At 43.3% G+C, this 22191-nt stretch overlaps 1 protein-coding gene across 3 annotated transcripts in view; it reads left to right on the top strand.

Annotated features, from left to right (window-relative positions):
• Window positions 1-22191, top strand: part of LOC123746350 (integrin alpha-5) — a 161650-nt gene that overhangs the window by 53301 nt on the left and 86158 nt on the right. For 2 of the 3 annotated variants that reach the window (XM_069314766.1, XM_045727810.2), the window contains exons 8-10: window positions 3974-4134; window positions 10530-10886; window positions 14282-14378. In XM_069314766.1, coding sequence (XP_069170867.1) covers window positions 3974-4134; window positions 10530-10886; window positions 14282-14378 — 615 coding nt within the window. The remainder of the gene's footprint in view (window positions 1-3973; window positions 4135-10529; window positions 10887-14281; window positions 14379-22191) is intronic. The other variant, XM_045727813.2, reaches the window with a different exon arrangement.

The raw sequence follows: 22191 nt of genomic DNA, 5'->3' as shown, positions 1-22191 counted from the left end.
TGAGAGGTGAGGCTGGAGTGAGAGGTGAGGCTAGTGGGAGAGGTGAGGTTGGAGTGAGAGGTGAGGCTGGTGGGAGAGGTGAGGATGGAGTGAGAGGTGAGGCTGGTGTGAGAGGTGAGGCAGGTGTGAGAGGTGAGGCAGGTGTGAGTGGTGAGGCTGGAGTGAGAGATGAGGCTGGAGAGAGAGGTGAGGCTGGAGTGTGAGGTGAGGCTGGAGTGAGAGGTGAGGCTGGAGTGAGAGGTGACGCAGGTGTGAGAGGTGAGGCTGGTGTGAGAGGTGAAGCAGGTGTGAGTGGTGAGGCTGGAGTGAGAGGTGAGGCTGAAGTGAGAGGTGAGGCTGGAGTGAGAGGTGAGGCTGGTGTGAGAGGTGAGACTGGAGTGAGTGGTGAGGCTGGAGTGAGAGGTGAGGCTGGAGTGAGAGGTGAGGCAGGTGAGAGAGGTGAGGCCGGTGTGAGAGGTGAGGCAGGTGTGAGAGGTGAGGCAGGTGTGAGAGTTGAGGCAGGTGTGAGAGGTGAGGCAGGTGTGAGAGGTGAGGCAGGTGTGAGAGGTGAGGCAGGTGTGAGAGGTGAGGCTGGTGTGAGAGGTGAGGCTGGTGTGAGAGGTGAGGCAGGTGTGAGAGGTGAGGCAGGTGTGAGAGGTGAGGCAGGTGTGAGAGGTGAGGCTGGTGTGAGAAGTGAGGCAGGTGTCAGAGGTGAGGCTGGTGTGAGAGGTAGTCTAGAGTGAGAGGTGAGGCTGGTGTGAGAGGTGAGGCTGGTGTGAGAGGTGAGGCTAGTGTGAGAGGTGAGGCTGGATTGAGAGGTGAGGCAGGTGTGAGAGGTGAGTCTGGAGTGAGAGGTGATGCTGGTGTGAGAGGTGAGGCAGGTGTGAGAGGTGAGGCTGGTGTGAGAGGCGAGGCTGGAGTGAGGTGAGGCAGGTGTGAGAGGTGATGCTGGTGTGAGAGGTGAGGCTGGAGTGAGAGGTGAGGCAGGTGTGAGAGGTGATGCTGGTGTGAGCGGTGAGGCAGGTGTGAGAGGTGAGGCAGGTGTGAGAGGTGAGGCTGGTGTGATAGGTGAGGCAGGTGTGAGAGGTGAGGCAGGTGTGAGAGGTGAGGCAGGTGTGAGAGGTGAGGCTGGTGTGAGAGTTTAGACAGGTGTGAGAGGTGAGGCAGGTGTGAGAGGTGAGGCTGGTGTGAGAGGTGAGGCAGGTGTGAGAGGTGAGGCTGGTGTGAGAGGTGAGGCAGGTGTGAGAGGTGAGGCTGGTGTGAGAGGTGAGGCAGGTGTGAGAGGTGAGGCAAGTGTGAGAGGTGAGGCAGGTGTCCGAGGTGAGGCTGGTGTGAGAGGTGAGGCTGGTGTGAGAGAGGAGGCAGGTGTGAGAGGTGCGGCAGGTGTGAGAGGTGAGGCAGGTGTGAGAGGTGAGGCAGGTGTGAGAGGTGAGGCAGGTGTGAGAGGTGAGGCTAGTGTGAGAGGTGAGGCAGGTGTGAGAGGTGAGGCAGGTGTGAGAGGTGAGGCAGGTGTGAGAGGTGAGGCTGGTGTGAGAGGTGAGGCTGGAGTTCAGTGCTGGCGAGATAATGATGATAAGATCAGATGATGTGTCAGAGGAACGGAACTATCAGGAGAAAGCGCTAAGCCATTACGACTATACAGCACTGGGAAGGGGTCAGGATAAAGATTGTGGATGGGACGGAGAAGGAAGGAATGTTAACCAACCACTTGTGGACGGTCGGGGATTGAACGCCGACCTGCATGAATCCAGACCGGCACTCTACCGTCAGAGGAGTCGAACCGCGTTTAAAAATATCAGCCACTAACGCCTTAAAATTCAAGCATCCGGGGTGCCAGCCGTCAAATCTAACCTTTTGACCGAGGCCCACAGGAGCAGATAACACCAAAGGTGTTGACGGGGGTTGGCAGGTGTAATTACACAGTTCTTAACTGAGGTCCATTCAGGATAATGGCCACCGTATACAGCGCCCTGTGCTAGAGTACGTAGTGTTGGCGTGGAAGCCCACGCTGCCAACCAGTAAATTAAATGTAGAACGTCCTAACTCGTGGTTACAAAGACACGTGGTTACAAAGACACATGGCTACAAAGACACGTGGTTACAAAGACACGTGTTTACAAAGACACGTGTTTACAAAGACACGTGGTTACAAGGACACGTGGCTACAAAGACACGTGTTTGCAAAGACACGTGTTTACAAAGACACTTGGTTATAAAGACACGTGGTTACAAGGACACGTGGCTACAAAGACACGTGTTTACAAAGACACATGGCTACAAAGACACATGGTTACAAAGACACGTGGTTACAAAGACACATGGTTACAAAGACTCGTGGCTACAAAGACACATGGTTACAAAGACACGTGGTTACAAAGACACATGGCTACAAAGACACGTGTTTACAAAGACACATGGTTACAAAGACACATGGTTACAAAGACACATGGTTACAAAGACACATGGTTACAAAGACACGTGGTTACAAAGACACGTGGTTACAAAGACACATGATTACAAAGACACGTGGTTACAAAGACACGTGTTTACAAAGACACATGGTTACAAAGACACGTGGTTACAAAGACACATGGTTACAAAGACACATGGTTACAAAGACACATGGTTACAAAGACACGTGGTTACAAAGACACTTGGTTACAAAGGCACGTGGTTACAAAGACAGGTGGTTACAAAGACACTTGGTTACAAAGACACGTGTTTACAAAGACACATGGTTACAAAGACACGTGGTTACAAAGACACGTGGTTACAAAGACACATGGTTACAAAGACACATGGTTACAAAGACACGTGGTTACAAAGACACGTGGTTACAAAGACACATGGCTACAAAGACACGTGTTTACAAAGACACATGGTTACAAAGACACATGGTTACAAAGACACATGGTTACAAAGACACATGGTTACAAAGACACGTAGTTACAAAGACACGTGGTTACAAAGACACATGGTTACAAAGACACGTGGTTACAAAGACACGTGTTTACAAAGACACATGGTTACAAAGACACGTGGTTACAAAGACACATGGTTACAAAGACAGGTGGTTACAAAGACACGTGGTTACAAAGACACGTGGTTACAAAGACAGGTGGTTACAAAGACACGTGGTTACAAAGACACATGGTTACAAAGACACGTGGTTACAAAGACACATGGTTACAAAGACACGTGGTTGCAAAGACACATGGTTACAAAGACACATGGTTACAAAGACACATGGCTACAAAGACACGTGGTTACAAAGACACATGGTTACAAAGACACATGGTTACAAAGACACATGGTTACAAAGACACGTGGTTACAAAGACACGTGGTTACAAAGACACGTGGTTACAAAGACTAAAGAATCTAAACTTGTAATTGTTAGTTTTCGACAGTTAGAAGGTTAATAACTCTTTTTAATGATCGGATATCTTAAGTTACGTGATATCTGTTGACTTAATAAAGGCAAATTCTACAGGAGGAGAATGAGAGAAACCTTTGTGCCTGTTGACCAGTGATTAATGACCCCCTCCGTGTGCACTGGTGAAGGATCACACACACCATTGTCTACTGGTAGATGATGAATGATATGTTTGTCTACTGGTAGATGATGAATGATATGTTTGTCTACTGGTAGATGATGAATTATATGTTTGTCAAGTGGTAGATAATCAATTATATGCTTGTCTACTGGTAGAGGAGCAATGATATGTTTGTCAACTGGTAGATGATGAATGATATGTTTGTCTACTGGTAGATGATGAATTATATGTTTGTCTAGTGGTAGATAATCAGTTATATGCTTGTCTACTGGTAGAGGAGCAATGATATGTTTGTCTACTGGTAGATGATGAAAGACACCTTTCCTCTACTTATTAATGGTCTAGGACATATTTACCTGTACGGTCAGAGCAGTAAATATTTCATTATCTGTACTGATGACAAAGATCTCTGACGCCAGGAACACTTCCCCTCTGCAGGACACGTTCTCAGGTTTGACCTGGACGACGACCTGCTCCCAGAGGAGAGGAGCTTGTCACGGGAGTGTGGAGGAGCGCCCTACGAAGCCTGGGCCATGACTACGACCTTGAAGGGATCCAAGGACCTGGTGGTGACGACCTCCTGCAGCAGCAGAGGACACGTGAGTGACCTCTAAATTACACATGATTTTGGTAACATTTCCTTTCACCTAATACAACTGTTCACCTTGTGCCGTAAACAGGTACTCTTACCTTGAGATGATTTCGGAGCTTAGCGTCCCCGTGGTACGGTTCTCGACCAGGCCTCCTGGTTGCTGGACTGGTCAACTAGGCTGTTGGACGCGGCTGCTTGCAGCATGACGTATGAATCACAACCTGGTTGATCAGGTATCCTTTGGAGATGCTTATCGAGTTCTCTCTCTTGAACACTGTGAGGGGTCGGCCAGTTATGTAGTGGAAGCGTGTTTAACAGTCTCGGGCCTCTGATGTTGATAGAATTCTCTCTCAGAGTAACTATTGCACCTCTGCTCTTAAACTGGGGTATTCTGCACATCCTGCCATGCCTCCTGGGCATGGCAGTACCCGGTAGTTAGGGAAATGTTTGGGGGTTTTGCACCCTAGGTGTTGTCGCAGCTTCTAGGCATATCGCAGTTGCTTGATCGACAATGGGGCGATCCCAACTGGATTGCTTGTGAGCTTCAGAAGGTGGTGGTTGGAGTGCCTTATCCCATGGATAAGGCTGAAGAATTTACTCACAAGTGGAGTGATGCAGCATCCTCCTCCTCCCTCCCAACAGAAATCAGCAGGGAACAGCTCCTGCGACATAATGACAGAAGAATTAGGATAACAAGAGTACAGTCTAGTGATGACGAGTATGGGCAACCAGTCACAGCCAGAAGTAAGGGGGCTATGAAAAAGGGTAAAAGTACTTCACCTGGTGAGGATGGCGCCACCTACGACATACTCAATACACTGTGTGAAGTGTCTGGCAATCCACTACTCCACCTGTTTAACAAGTCATTCCTAAGTGGAGTGTTGCCCACACAATGGAAACACGCAATAATTGTTCCCATACCGAAGCCCAATGACCCTAACAATTACAGACCTATCAGTCATGCACTTGAAAGATGCTTGAAAGGATCATCCTAAACCGTCTGTTGCACAAAATAGGCAGGTTAGGGGAGGGGGTCAATGGACTTGTTCAAGGACGGAGCACAGCAAATTGTATAGTTCATTACTTGGCTAATGACACAGCTAGGTACTCTGTATATGCTAACATTAAAGGAGCCTTCGACAAAGCACAGGGAATTGCGATCCTGGACGAGCTTGCATGCATGGGTGTCAAGGGGAGACTCATGAAATGGGTTGAAGACTACCTCACAGGGAGGAAAGCCAAGGTCTGCTTCAATGGAGAAGTCTCAAGAACGATGAAGATGGAACTCTGGACCTCCTAAGACGGAGTCTTAATCCCCACACTATTCAATGTACTTGAATAGTGTAATGAAATGAACAATGAACGTGTTTGCAATGAACGCTATTGCAAATATTGATTTTCTGGAAGGGACGCATCAAGTGGGGTATGCAGATGATGTCCTTATACAAGCTCCCATCTTGGGAAACATTAAACAGTCTATTAAACTCCTCGGAAGGAAATGTATTGAGCTCGGTTTCTCTCTCCACAAACCAGACAAAAGCATACTCCCATCACAAGCGGGGGCAAATGAAGAACTACAAATTAATGGTGTAACACTTGAATGGGTTGACCACTATCGGTACCTTGGCGTCACTGTCGGCTCTAACAAGGGGAAGAAAGAGGAGCTCAACCAACTCATAAGAATATGCAAAAGTCGACTCAGGGCACTGACAGCTATGACCTGGGATGGACAATGGACTATTGCCGTGCTTAAAATGATGTACTCAGCCTATGTGTGCTCATAGACTATGCCGCACCAGTTCTATGCGCCTACTCCCAAAGCGATATGAAAAGGCTCGAAAGCATACAAAATGAAGCCATGACAATCATTCTTGGAGTCCCAAGAACTGCCAAAGCGTCTAATCTACGAGAGGAGTTGTCCCTCCCCAGTGTTAAAAGCAGAATTAAGGAACTGAATGCTAAGCTTACAATTAGGATAGCCAGAGATCCCCATTGCAATGATATTGCCAAGAAAAAAACTGAGTTCTGTGTTACTTACAGAAGGAAACAGGAGAAGCAAAAAATGGCATCACAGATCAGTCTGCTACCTTGAAAAACATCACCTGCTTGAGCAAGCCTGTGAGCTCATGCCTGTAGAGAGGTTACCTCCCTGGGAGGATGACTCGTGCAGGATTATCATCAATGAAATGGCAACGAAAAAGTCCAACATGATACCACAAGAAATGAGGCACAAGTATCTCGGGGAAATTTACAAAGGAACCGGAGATGAATTAGATCAAATCTACACTGACAGGTCATCTAATCCTGCCAATGGCAGGGCTGGTGCAGCATACACTGTAATATTGAGAACTATGCCTCTTCAACGCAAGCAGAGCTAACTGCCACTGTCATGGCGTTAAGATTCCTTGAACGGAACACTAATGGCGCAGTGATCTGCACTGATTCAATAGCAGCGTTACAAAGCCTATGTAAAAATCGGGCAGAAAATCTTCCGATAGTCGCTGAAATTAAGAGAGCTATGAGGGTACTAACCTTCCAGGAAAGACTCATCAAGTTTCTGTGGATCCCCTCCCATGTTGGAATATATGGAAATGAACGAGCAGATGTGCTGGGTGCTGAAGGCGCTGAAGGAGACCATATTGAATACTTCATACCCAAGACTCTTCTACAAAATAGAGGTATTGTCAGGCAACATCACCGTGACAAGATAACTGAGGAAAAGAGAATAGAAGCACAAATCAGCGAATCTGTACGATGGTAAAACATGGTTGCAGCTGACAATCCCAATCATTATGGACGAGGAGGTGGTGACCGAGGGAGAGATTCAGTAATAGCGAGAATCTGTCTTGGATACAAATATCCATGGAGATTCGGAATAGAAACAACAGTTGAACAGCGGAGTTGCAGAATCTGTGATGAGAGTGACGGACACCGCCTTGACCACTACCTGAGAGAATGTGAACACCTGAGAAACATTAGAAATATATGTAGAATAATAAACCCCACATTGTTTGAGTTAGGAAAATACTATTTATCAAATATTGATACTGTTCTTAAAAGATTCCCTCATTTTGCACCCGCAAGATAACATAAGATTTTAAGGGTTGACAGATGTTAAACTTCTTGTTTGAGGAGCTGTTCACTTGAGAAAGTTAAGCAAGTCCCAACTGCATCTGGGTACAAGTGACAGGAAGAACAACCCATCTCTTCAAACGGTGCCTGAATTTGATAATAACTAATAAACCAGTAACAACACATGGTTTTACTTGAAACAGCAATAATTAACTACAATCTATAAACACACACACACACACACACACACACACACACACACACACACACACACACACACACACACGCACACACACACACACACACACACACACACACACACACACACACACACACACACGCACGCACACACACACACACACACACACACACACACACACACACACACACACAGAAGATAAACTGAGAAAAGGTATGAAAATGAAATAGCTAATAAAGCCAAGACCGAACCAAAGCTACTACACAGTCACATCAGGAGGAAAACAACAGTGAAGGAACAGGTGATGAAACTTAGAACTGGTGAGGACAGGTACACAGAGAATGACAAAGAGGTGTGTGAAGAACTCAACAAGAGGTTCCAGGAGGTCTTCACAATAGAACAAGGAGAGGTCACTGCGCTAGGAGAGCTGGCAGTAAACCAGGCGACCTTGGAAGGGTCCGAAATTACAAGAGATAAGGTCAAGAGGTACCTGTTGGAGCTGAACGTGAGAAAGGCTGTTGGCCCGAATGGAATCTCACCATGGGTATTGAAAGAGTTTAAAGGAGCGCTTTGCTTGCCACTCTCCATAGTGTATAGTAGATCACTGGAAACGGGAGACCTACCAGAAATATGGAAGACGGCTAATGTAGTCCCAATATGCAAAAATGATGACAGAAAAGAGGCGCTGACCTATAGGCCAGTGTCCTTAAATTGTATACCATGCAAGGTGATGGAGAAGATCGTGAGAAAAAACTAGTAACACATCTGGAGAGAAGTGACTTCCTGACAACCCATCAACATGGGTTCAGGGAGGGGAAATCTTGCCTTACAGGCTTAATAGAATTCTACGATCAGGTGACAAAGATTAAGCAAGAAACAAAAGGATGGGCGGACTGCATTTTTTTCTGTCGGAAAGCCTTTGACACAGTTCCCCATAAAAGGCTGATGCATAAGCTGGAGAAACAGGCAGGAGTAACTGGTAGGGCGCTCCAGTAGATAAGGGAGTACCTAAGCAATAGGAAGCAGAGTTACAGTGAGGGGTGAGACCTCAGATTGGCGTGAAGTCAACAGTGGAGTCCCACAGGGCTCTGTACTCGGACCTATCCTGATTCTGATATACGTAAATAATCTCCCAGAGGGTACAGACTCATTCCTCTCAAGGTTTGCTGACGACGCCAAAATTATGAGAAGGATTAAGACAGAGGAGAACAGCTTGAGGCTTCAAGAAGACCTTGACAAGCTGCAAGAATGGTCGAACAAATGGTTGTTAGAGTTTAACCCAAGCAAATGCAATGTAATGAAGATAGGTGTAGGGAGCAGGAGACCAGATGAAAGACCTGGGGGGGGGGGGTTGATATCACGCCAGACCTGTCCCCTGAAGCCCATATCAAGAGGATAACATCAGCGGCATATGCCAGGTTGGCTAACATAAGAACGGCCTTTAGAAACTTGTGTAAGGAATCTTTCAGAACTTTGTATACCACATATGTCAGACAAATCCTGAAGTATGAGGCTCCAGCATGGAGTCCATATCAAGTCAAGCATAAGACTTAACTGGAAAAGGTTCAAAGATTTGCCACCAGACTAGTACCCGAACTGAGGGGTATGAGCTACGAGGAGAGACTACGGGAATTAAACCTCACATCACTGGGAGACAGAAGAGTTAGAGGGGACATGATCACCACATACAAGATTCTCAGAGGAATTGATAGGGTAGATAAAGACAGAGTATTCACCACCATGGGCACACGCACTAGGGAACACAGGTGGAAATTGACTGCCCAAATGAGCCATAGAGACGTTAGAATTTTTTTTTCTGTGTCAGAGTAGTAGACAAATGGAATGCATTAGACAGTGATGTGGTGGAGGCTGACTCCATACACAGCTTCAAGTGTAGATATGATAGAGCCTGGTAGGCTCAGGAATCTATACATTAGTTGATTGACAGTTGAGAGGTGGGGACTAAAGAGCCAGAGCTCAACCCCCGCAAGCACAATTAAGTAAGTATATATGTAATATATATATATATATATATATATATATATATATATATATATATATATATATATATATATATGCACGTGGAGACAAGTTTAGATTATACTCTGTGAATACCTGAGACTGTGAGAGCCACTCAGCCAGTTAAGAGTCGATACAGTCTACTCGCCCGTGAGCTACACCACGCTACACTATGAAGCAACTTTGAGAACTTTGCGAGGCAGTCAGCGTCCCTCAGGTGTTGAAAACTGTACGTCTGATGGACTGTTCTGCCGTCACTGTCATAGGTAACAAACGTATCATTTGTCATTACTGAATAACCACCTAACATCTACACGTATCGCATATATTTCTACCCTCGAAAAACGTGACAGGCAAAGTAGCATTTGGTTGCAATCCATAACATACAAACGTCATTAACAGTTACTGTTGTAACTTTGCCAGTGTTGCAACAGCTCATGTCTGAGTATTCGTTCAATGGTTACTGTCTAGCATACAAAAGTTCTCTTCGTACATGTGAATGAATATATAACTCTTAAGGAATGTTAATTGTGTGTATTGGTAGTGTATCAACTAATATATGCAAATCAAAGAAACTTCAACTCCCTCAAAACAGGATGTATAAATTAAAAGAGTCAAATTTCCATATACATTTGTACATACGCCTACAACATAGTTTGTTCTTGTTATTCATATTAATATTGACCTTTCAGTAAACAAAATATGATAAATAAGGGTTAACTTAAGCATTCCTATACTTCATCTAAATTCAACAAGATTAAAACCTACTAGATAATTTGCATACATATAATTATCTGCATAGAAGAACTAAACTAATTAATGTTCATGGTGAAATTAGCATATCTACTTCTACTGGATATTTTAAATAATAAGCAAAAGTAATTAATAAAGCATGCAATGGTCTGCAAATTGTAAAAGATCAAATGGACTTCCTGTCCCTGACAACAGAAAACAATGGGGAAGTGTTATGAAACTCCCGATCAGATCTTAGAATCTATAATCTCCTTTTACTGCCAAATCCAGTAACTTTTGTGCACATTATCAAATTACTTAAGTGTGCACATATCAATTCTAAAATTATTTAGGTGTGCACAAATTGTCGCTTCCTGCAGGTGGTGGAGCTGACGACGCTGGGCAGGAGGGAGGGAGCAGGAGGCGTCGGCGAGCTGCTGGAGGAGGGAGCAGGAGGCGTCGGGGAGCTGCTGGAGGAGGGAGCAGGGGGCGTCGGGGAGCTGCTGGAGGAGGGAGCAGGAGGCGTCGGGGAGCTGCTGGAGGAGGGAGCAGGGGGCGTCGGGGAGCTGCTGGAGGAGGGAGCAGGGGGCGTCGGGGAGATGCTGGGAGCGGCCCTGGAGGCGTGTGACCTGGACGGAGACGGGGAGGACGAGGTGGTGGTGGGGGCGCCTCTAGGCCGGGTGCCTCTCTCCTCAGGATATAAGGAGACCGGCAAAGTCCTTGTTATTGTACCTAAGGTTATCTTTGATGACACTTGCTCGCTCTTCTTGTTCACTTCTTACATATTGTTGGGATATCAGTGTGCTTGAATAATATTTAAAATTTGTAAAATCTAATAATGTTATATCTTTAGAAATTTTATATGATTTTATTAGTATAGCATTTTGTGATATATATATATATATATATATGTGTCGTACCTAGTAGCCAGAACGCACTTCTTGGCCTACTATGCAAGGCCCGATTTGATTTGCTTTATTTTCAACCAATTCTTTCAAATTTGTTTATTTCTTTTATTATTATTATTATATTATATTAAGAACATAAATTATTGACTTAGTTATGTTAGTTTAGGTTAGCTTAACATAGGTTAGGTTAGGTAGGGATGGTTAGGTTCAGTCATATATCTACGTTAGTTTTAACACAAATTAAAAAAATGAACTCATACATCATGAAATGGATAGCTTTATCATTTCATAAGAAAAAAAAAATAGAAAAATATATAAATTCAGGAAACTTGGCTTATTAGGCAAATTGGGCCTTGCATAGTAGGCCGAGTACTGCGTTCTGCGTATATTTTGAGAACAGGTTTCCTTTAATATACATGGAATTGAACACAACAGCATTCTTATGGAAATTTTTCTTTCAAAGTAAATACCTTCTGCCATCTACAGACCCGGACTTTAAATTCTGGAGGGATATAACTGATATTGTAAACCTTGCAGTGAAAACACTCGAATTCGTGCTGTCACTTACTATAACAATGCTTGTACAGCTTTCCTCATTATGATAAACAACATTTATATTTCCTCTGACAAAATGTATTGTAGTTATGAAGTATATGGATATAAATGTAATTCTGGAGCCTGTGCTCTCTTCCATCAGATGCCATATTGGACATGCTATGAACACCCACAGTAGACGTCTCACACTTCATTTGCAAGACGAAGGAATTATTCAACACCGCAACACCATCCTGAGTTATCATGCAATTGTAAAAGGCATCACAATCTGCCCGAAACACTGAGCCTTTTAGTGGCTTTGCAAGAATGTAAAAATACCAATATTATGTAATCTCACAAACCCATTGTACCTACTTGTAAATAATTATTATTATTACTTGCTGTGCCTGGCCATGCGTTGCTGAGCCACAGCAACCCTTCCCTGTCCTCCCCACCATTCCCCTCCCCTCCTCCGTCCCCTCGTCCTTCCAACCAATCCCCACTCCCCCACCATTCCCCCATCCCCTCGTCATTCCCCTCATTCCTCTCATTCCCCACTCCTCCATCCCCTCGTCCTGCCCAATCATCCCTCCACTCCACCATCCCCCTCATCCTCCCCCATCATTCCCCCCCCCCTCACCCTCCCCACCATTCTCCACTCTCCCATCCCCTCGTCCCCACCATCCCCACTCCCCCGGCCCCTCTTCCTTCCCACCATTTCCCTCTCCCCCTTCTCCCCATCTTCCCCACCATCCCCTGCTCCCGTCCCCTCGTCCACACCACTCCCTCGTCCAATGCGTTCCCAAATGATCTGATGTTCCCATCGGAAAAATGGGAGCATCAAATGATCTGATGTTCTTATCACTGAAAAATAAGAAGAGTTAAAAAACGATATAAAAACAATGAAAAGAAAAACTGTACTCACGAAATGAACGGTATGGTAAACAACACAGCTCAATTCCAACGCAATGTCACACAAAATAATTAAATCAAAATAAAAAAAAGTCGAAATCTATGAAAATTAAATTTATCAATGCTGTCAAAAACATTGAAATGGAATCGTAACATATTTAGTATAGCGTGTGTTGCTTTTATGTGCAACAAATGGCACTATTTTTCAAAAAAGCATGTTTTTACCTGTCACAGGTGTGGCGTCTATATAGCATATATATATATATATAAAACATGTATGTATTTGAATGGACCGTTGAGTCAAAGTTTCAAAGCAATCAGTGAAGAACTTTCAGAGATTACAGCGTGTGTTACTCTTACGTTCAACAGATGGAGCTGTTTTTCAAAAAACATGTTTATACCCGTGACATCTATAGTGTGTATATACAAACACGCTCGTGTGCGAATGGAAAGTTGTGTCAAAATTTCAGAGCAATTGGTGAAGAACTTTCGGAGATTAGCGATATTGAACAAACATTTACATTTGTAATTACGTAGATTATTATTATTATTATTATTATTATTATTATTATTATTATTATTATTATTATTATTATTATTATTATCATTATTGTTATTATTATTATTATTATTATTATTATTATTATTATTATTATTATTATTATTATTATTATTATTGTTATTATTATTATTATTATTATTATTATTATTATTATTATTATTATTATTATTATTATTATAATCACCGCACACACCACCGAACGAAGGAGGTTTCGCACACCGGAAGCCATCTATATTCACGAGTTTGTCCAAATAATTTTTTATTTATTTATTTACTTATTTGTATATACAAGAGTTCTTACATTCTTGTACAGCAACTAGTACGCGTAGCGTTTCAGGCAAGTCCTTAATCCTATGTTCACTGGAATACGACCCCTCGAAAAATCGTTTTACAAACAGGTACCCATTTTACTGTTGAGTTAAACGGAGGCTACAGTTAAGGATTTGCGCCCAGTAAATCCAACCCCGGCCAGGATACGAACCCAGGGCAAAGCTCTCGCGAAATGCCAGGTGAGCATCTTAACCACTACATCACAGAGACTGCCGAAATTAACCTCCCAAATGCATTAGCATTGAACATCCAGCTGTTTAATAGTTCTCCTTTGACCCAGATGGTAGATACCTGTCGTGTTGGATCACTATCACTTGATGTTAAACAGCTATCTCCTGACCACACAGTTCTTCACTCTCTACAATTAAAGATTACATATTTCTAAACAGGAGTATGATGGGGGCGAAGTGAACCCTCACATGTATATTTATGTCCTTGCATGTATATTTATGTCCTTGCATGTATATTTATGTCCTTGCATGTATATTTATGTCCTTGCATGTATATTTATGTCCTTGCATGTATATTTATGTCCTTGCATGTATATTTATGTCCTTGCATGTATATTTATGTCCTTGCATGTATATTTATGTCCTTGCATGTATATTTATGTCCTTGCATGTATATTTACAATGCTCGTGTTTTCTGTAGCATGCGTGTATGTATCTGAAGAGGTCACCCTGTTGAGGGAACGTTGTAATGAAATGGAACGACTAAGTGATCTGGTGTGTCTCCACCTCCAGACTTAGATGGTAGAAGGGATTTGACTTAGAATGGAAAGATCCACAAGAAAATTAGCAATTGTAATAATGCTGTTGTGCTTAATTCCATGTGTCCTCTTTTTCCTCTCTCTCCCTCCATCTCTCTTTCCTTTCGTCCCTCCCAGCATGGCGTCACACACACTCTGGAAGGGACAGAGGACTTCGCCTGGTTCGGAAACAGCCTCGCCTGCCTTGGAGATATTAACAACGACGGCTACAAAGGTTCGTCTGCGTCTGTTGCAGCTCTCTGATGTAATCTTCTGTAGCTTTCTGGAATAGCCTTCTGCTGTCGACTTCAGACTTTGCCCTTTGCAGTAACCTTCTGGCTGTGCCTCACCTGTAGGGTCGCCATGTCTGAACAGTCAGAGTGAAGGCTACCTCCACTAACAGTCACCACGACTCTCCGTGGCCCCGACCACGACCCTCCATGGCCCCGACCACGACCCTCCATGGCCCCGACCACGACCCTCCATGGCCCCGCCATTGACTCTCTGTGGCCCCCACTACGACCCTCTGTGGCCCCACCCACGACGTTCTGTGGCCCCACTCACGACCCTCTGTGGTCCGTCCTACGACCCTCCATGGCCCCACCCAACGCACACACTTTGGCCCTTTGACGTTGTATATCAACCCATCCTCCTGTTTAGATAGTAGTTTTTGTAACTATGTGTACTATAGTACAAAGATTGATGAATGCAGCAATTTGATAGTAGAATTTTGTACTATTCACTTTACAGAGGCTGAAAAAATAGAGCTAAAAACAAACCAAAAGTTTTAACAAACTGAAAACAAACCTTGCTGGGACTAGAATCTAGTTCCTAGATTCATAGTATTTAATTCTAGATACAAATTAATGACCAAAAATTATGTACTACTAGCAGTACCTGGCCACTCGTTGCTGTGGCTCAGCAACACATGTGCGTTGCTGAGCCACAGTAACCTTCCCGGTCCCCAAGTGCTCCCAACCGTTTCCCCCTCACCCGTCTCCTCGTCCTCCCCAACATTCCCCACTCCACCATCCCCTCGTCCTCCCCACCATTCCCCACTCAACCATCCCCTCTTCCTTCCCACCATGCCTCACTCCCTGTCCCTTTGTCCTCCCCACCATTCTCCATTCCCCCATCCCCTCCATCCCAAACTCCCCCGTCCCCTCGTCCTTCCCTACCATTACCCCCTCCCTTGTCCCCTCGTCCTCCCCACCATCTCTCACTTCCATCCCTTCCTACCATCCCATCCCCCACTCCCTCGTCCAATGCCTTCCCAAATCGTCTGATGTTCCTATTAGAAAATTGGCAACATCGAGTGCTCTGATGTTCCCATCACTGAAATATAAGAAAAACAGTTAAAAAATTAAATGAAAATATGAAAAAATAAAAAATAAGCTATACTCATGAAATGAACGGTATGGTAAACAACACAGTTCAATTCCAACGCAATTCACACAAAATAATTAAATCAAAATGAAAGTAAAGCAATATCTATGAAAATTTCAATTTATCAATGCAATCAGAAACATTGAAATGGAATTCGTGACATATTTAGTATAGCATGCATGTTGCTATTATGTGCAACAGATGGTGTTGTTTTTCAAAAAAAAGCATGTTTTTCCTGTCACAGGTGTGGCATCTATATAGTAGATATATAAAAAGACGCGCCTTTTCGAATGCAATGTTGTGTCAAAATTTCAAAGCAATCGGTAAAGAGGTTTTGAAGATTTCCCTCACATGAAAAACACAGTTTTTCAGAAAAAAAACATGCTTTTTATGCTTTTCACATGCTTTTTTTAAAACGTGTTTTTTTTTTTAGAAAAAAAACATGCTTTTTATGAAAAACACAGTTTTTCAGAAAAAGCATGTTTTTTTTTTTTTTACCGTCACAGACGTGACATCTATATAGTATGCATATAAAAACCTGGCCGGATGCGAATGGAACGTTGTTTGAAAATTTCAAAGCAATCGGTGAAGAACTTTCGGAGATTAGCGATTTTGAACAAACGAACATTTACATTTTTATTTATATAGATTAGAAAAGACGAACTTTGCATTTTTGCTTAGTTCTGTCAAGTCTTGGCAACAAATAGTGACTAACGTAAGTCGTGATGTGTTCCTGGGACTTGCTGGAGTAATTTTCTGTGTTGTGGGAGGCAAGCTCTGTCGCGGCTGATAACCATTGATCGTGGACGATGTGTACTTGAAGATAGTGGACTCACCAGGATTGATGAATACTGCAGATCTATTGAGTGTCCTGGGTGAAAGTGAACAGTCGACCACTTGAACAGTCGTGATTGAACGCTGACTTGCATAAAGACCGAGACCGTCTTTCTACCATCCAGCCTAAGTTTTTGGGCACCATTCCTTGCCCCCGTGTTCGAAATAATCAGTGTTTGAATTAGTTGGGGGGTAAGTCCAACAATCTGTGGACTAAGTGTGTAACAGCTCTCTCTTTGTTAGCATAATTATCTTTAAGGAGCTGAACTGAGAGATCATAACCCTGACTATTTAGGGTCAAATTTGGTACCACCTTTTCAGCTTCACCTTTAAGCTGAGCCTGTAGGTATGTGGATTTGGTAGTTTTAGGAATTGTGAGTTTTGAGTCCATAGAGTCAACAAATTTATTCCAGAAGTTGTCTCAACTTTCATCCTCTGATCCAGAGAATGTGAGTAAACTGATTGAGGGCAGTTTATTTTCTGGTTGAGAAGTGTTAGGGAAAACTATGGTTGTTTCCTTGAGCTGGGCCACTATTGTGTATCTAGGATTAAATCACTACAATGCAGGAAAGCACCACCCGAAAGGGTAAGGTTTATTTGTTATTAATTACCTAAATTTCATGTGTAACACCTGTGCTTCACATGTTATTGTCAACTTTTATGGTATAACTTGTTGATAAGTAACTTGTTGACAAGTAACTTGTTGACAAGTAACTTGTTGACAAGTAACTTGTTGACAAGTAACTTGTTGACAAGTAACTTGTTGACAAGTAACTTGTTGACAAGTAACTTGTTGACAAGTAACTTGTTGATAAGTAACTTGTTGACAAGTAACTTGTTGACAAGTAACTTGTTGACAAGTAACTTGTTGACAAGTAACTTGTTGACAAGTAACTTGTTGACAAGTAACTTCTTGATAAGTAACTTGTTGACAAGTAACTTCTTGATAAGTAACTTGTTGACAAGTAACTTCTTGATAAGTAACTTGTTGATAAGTAACTTGTTGATAAGTAACTTGTTGACAAGTAACTTGTTGATAAGTAACTTGTTGACAAGTAACTTGTTGACAAGTAACTTGTTGACAAGTAACTTGTTGATAAGTAACTTGTTGACAAGTAACTTGTTGACAAGTAACTTGTTGACAAGTAACTTGTTGATAAGTAACTTGTTGATAAGTAACGTTGATAAGTAACTTGTTGACAAGTAACTTGTTGACAAGTAACTTGTTGACAAGTAACTTGTTGACAAGTAACTTCTTGATAAGTAACTTGTTGACAAGTAACTTGTTGATAAGTAACTTGTTGACAAGTAACTTGTTGACAAGTAACTTGTTGACAAGTAACTTGTTGATAAGTAACTTGTTGATAAGTAACTTGTTGATAAGTAACGTTGATAAGTAACTTGTTGACAAGAACTTGTTGACAAGTAACTTGTTGACAAGTAACTTGTTGATAAGTAACTTGTTGATAAGTAACTTGTTGACAAGTAACTTGTTGATAAGTAACTTGTTGACAAGTAACTTGTTGACAAGTAACTTGTTGACAAGTAACTTGTTGACAAGTAACTTGTTGACAAGTAACTTGTTGACAAGTAACTTGTTTGTCGTGACGCTGAACCCCGGTTCATTCCGAACACAGCGATTACACAACACATAACACCTTGCCTCAGCAACCGTTACTACCACCGTGTACTCCTACACACACCAGACCCTTGAGGCGTACCACTAGGTTTGTACTGCAACACAATGAGTGAACACATGGAAGGTATTTAAAGGCCGTCGTGTTTTGTCATTTAATTACCAAGAATAGACTCTGACAAATAATACTATATTAACATACTCTATTAGGTCAATACACTTCCAATACCCATAGACCACTTGACCTCCGCGATCACCACACACACTCGTAACTTCCGCCTAAGTCCCTAATACGGAATGATTACTACAACGCTCCACACCCGGTTAGTCTTACATTCAATACTCACATACTGCAGACTTAACTTGGTCACTAAGATCACAACAGGTTCTCGCATAGCTGTCTGCTACACTTCGCTGCTGCCACAAACGGAGACCTCGGAGGACTTGCCAGTTCCACTCCCACAATCAGACTGCCTCCAGCCAACCATGGCCTCAATCATTTCACCACGCCTCTTGAGGAAGGTATAATCCGATTAACCTTATCCCTAGAGCGGTAACCTTGTTCCTAGAAGCCTGACGAAGAATAATTCCTCTTTCCCGGAATTATTAATTTCACTAAACAGCTTCGGTCTTAATCCATTGACCTTTCTTAGATATGTGATCCATAGTCTGTCTACTTACATGTACTTCCAATCATCATTCGTTAAGTGTTGTAGTAATGATCCTCTAGCTAATAATTCCTACTAACTTGTGGATTACAACACCACTCCCCTCCTTAAACACGCATATGTCCCCATATGCATCATTGCAATGGTTCCATTAGTGCAAGGACCTGGAGGATGCACCCACCATATGTGTACAACTACAAAATCATCCAAAAAGTTCATCATACACACGATGAAATAAATTAAAATTTTCCCCGACATGACTCACAACACTTCTCCAACATATACATTATATTCACATCATAGCACAGGTAAAATAGTCTGTAATAATTTTTCCCATCTCCAACAATGCACATATACCTAAACTGCTGACATATAATTACATACAAACATAACCATAAAATTACATGGACCAGAATGCTGGCACTTAAACAGAAATGACACTAGTCATTAATATATACACAACACATATATCTAAGGTTCTTCATCCTTAGTAACAAGTTAATAATTTAACATCTTGCCCTGTACTGTTAACATAAGGGCTTACAATGATCACACAATGTTTCACTGGCCTCCTCCACAATTGGCAGCATCACTTCTCTTGTCTTCGTGTCCCATGGTTGCTAGGTCATAGATCCTCCATGACCCAGACAAAACCCAGGCTGTCCAGCCTGGTGAATGTTGTCAATGTCCCATCGTTGCTCTGAGCTACCGTGATCCTGGCCTCCAGAGCAACGGAGATTCCTACCCCAGGGTCATGTTCCCTTGGGTCTGTGCTGACGTCTCGTTCCAGGGCACCAATCCCAGAACGCTGTAGATCCCTCACAGCTCTTTGGTCTAGGCCCATCCGCCCAGAGTGTGTCCACCTGTATTCACACCTTCCCGACCGCTGTACCTGCAAAATATTCCCTCGGAGCCCCCTGGCTCGATCCCATTATTACATAACCCCCTCGGCTCCTTACTCTCTCCCCATATATAGCCTGAGCGCAGCTGCAAAACCATTGCAGCTGGCCCTTATCCCTGCTTTGATGTCAGGGGGCGAATTTCGCCTATAACGTCACGTTGGCTTCACTTCCACCCCCCTTTTTTTCTAGAATAACTGAGTGTAGCCTCATAGCTTCCCTTCTACTCTACCTGAAGCTCTGTGACATGATCCCGGGGGACCTTCTCAAGCCTAACACTCAGTAATGGTGCCGATGAGGTAATATACAGTATATACATACACATACATTATCACAATAAATACCTCATTAAAATAATTTCACAACTAATGTCACTAAAGCATCATACTGCCACTGGCTCGCTTCTAGCGAGATTCCTGTAACAACTTAATTAATGAGAAATTAGTATATCTACTTGGCTCGCCCACTGCAACCATCAACACCTGAAATTTGAAATTCTACCTTATAATCTTATCCATAAGACTTACCCACTCCGACTTAATTAATGAAAATTTTAATGAAAATAATGATTTTTTATTAGTCTTTTATGAGTCTTGCCAGATGTATCGACTTGGCTCGCCTACTGCAGCCACCAACTCGGCAATTATCTACATTTCATCTTATCCATAAGACTTACCCACTTCCGACACACCATCACCTCTGGTCATCCCAACCACTGATGACCTCATTATAACGCCACACATCCCCACAACCACTTCCTGCGTCCTAACGCACCGACCTTGCTACGCCAATACTCACCTTACCGACCACTACCTGGCGCCCCTGCGCCACCATATACTCTACAACACCACACTCGATACCAGGCGTCCAAACGCCACTACACTACACCACCCAATGGCGTCCCCAACGCCCTCAACACAACACCCGGCGTCCCCAACGCCATCAACACAACACACGGCGTCCCCAACGCCCTCAACACAACACACGGCGTCCCCAACGCCATCAACACAACACACGGCGTCCCCAACGCCCTCAACACCCGGCGTCACCAACGCCCTCAACACAACACCCGGCGTCCCCAACGCCATCAACACAACACCCGGCGTCCCCAACGCCATCAACACAACACCCGGCGTCCCCAACGCCCTCAACACCCGGCGTCACCAACGCCCTCAACACAACACCCGGCGTCACCAACGCCCTCAACACAACACACACGGCGTCCCCCAACACCATTACCACCACAGGCATGTGCCTTGCGCCAGAGCGCATCAAAACACCACGAGACGTCACCACCAATAACACCACCAATAAGTAACCAGACGCCACACACACTCCCTTTTCTCTCGTAATCCATTAATTACCTGACTAACACCCTGACTAACACTCTTGTTGATAAGTAACTTGTTGACAAGTAACTTGTTGACAAGTAACTTGTTGACAAGTAACTTGTTGACAAGTAACTTGTTGACAAGTAACTTGTTGACAAGTAACTTGTTGACAAGTAACTTGTTGACAAGTAACTTGTTGACAAGTAACTTGTTGATAAGTAACTTGTTGACAAGTAACTTGTTGACAAGTAACTTGTTGACAAGTAACTTGTTGACAAGTAACTTGTTGACAAGTAACTTGTTGACAAGTAACTTGTTGATAAGTAACTTGTTGATAAGTAACTTGTGACTGCATGAAACATCAGTTCAGCTGGTACATCACAGGACCATCATTAATACACACCCTGGAAACACAAACCGAAACTGTCTCTATTTTCCGCTTGTTACAACTTGTAATAAAGTTGTTACATCTTGGCTTAACGTGTTTATGACGTATTAGAACGTTGTTACAACTTGCTATATTGGTTGTTATAACTGGTTAGGAGGTGTTAAAACTTGTTCGAACGTTGTACCAACGTCGTAGTTTCGGTGTGTGTTTGGCGGGTATCCAGTACGGAGTACATGTGTCTGAGGATATTTGATGTTGGATGACCAGCCAACACTACCAAATCAGCTGAGACCATTTTAAATAATAACCAACACATCTGTAGCAGTACTACTAACTATTTAATTATAGTTTAGTACATAAATTTATATCAACTGTTTCATTACGGTGTGATAAACTGAATTATAAACCCCCCCCCCAAAAAAAAAAAAATGTATGAAGGGAAGTTAACTGGTGATATTATAAGATAAAATACAGTCTATCTTTCTTTCTCTCTCTCTCTCTCTCTCTCTCTCTCTCTCTCTCTCTCTCTCTCTCTCTCTCTCTCTCTCTCTCTCTCTCTCTCTCTCTCTCTCTCTCTCTCTCTCTCTCTCTCTCTCTCTCTCTCTCTCTCTCTCTCCCTCTCTATCTCTCTGTCTCTCTGTCTCTCTGTCTCTGTCTCTGTCTCTCTCTCTCTCTGTCTCTCTGTCTTTCTCTCTGTCTCTGTCTGTCTCTCTCTCTCTCTCTCTCTCTCTCTCTCTCTCTCTCTCTCTCTCTCTCTCTCTCTCTCTCTCTCTCTCTCTCTCTCTCTCTCTCTCTCTCTCTCTCTCTGTCTCTCCTCCTTTCTCTCCATGTTTAATTGCTCTCTTCTTCTTTCCTGTTTCCATCTTCTGTTCCCTCATTAGCATGTTTCCTCAAGCTAACATTCCC

Source organism: Procambarus clarkii, chromosome 80 (genome assembly GCF_040958095.1).
Source record: "Procambarus clarkii isolate CNS0578487 chromosome 80, FALCON_Pclarkii_2.0, whole genome shotgun sequence".
Classification (NCBI taxonomy): domain Eukaryota; kingdom Metazoa; phylum Arthropoda; class Malacostraca; order Decapoda; family Cambaridae; genus Procambarus; species Procambarus clarkii.
This window is presented reverse-complemented; position numbering and strand designations above follow the sequence as displayed.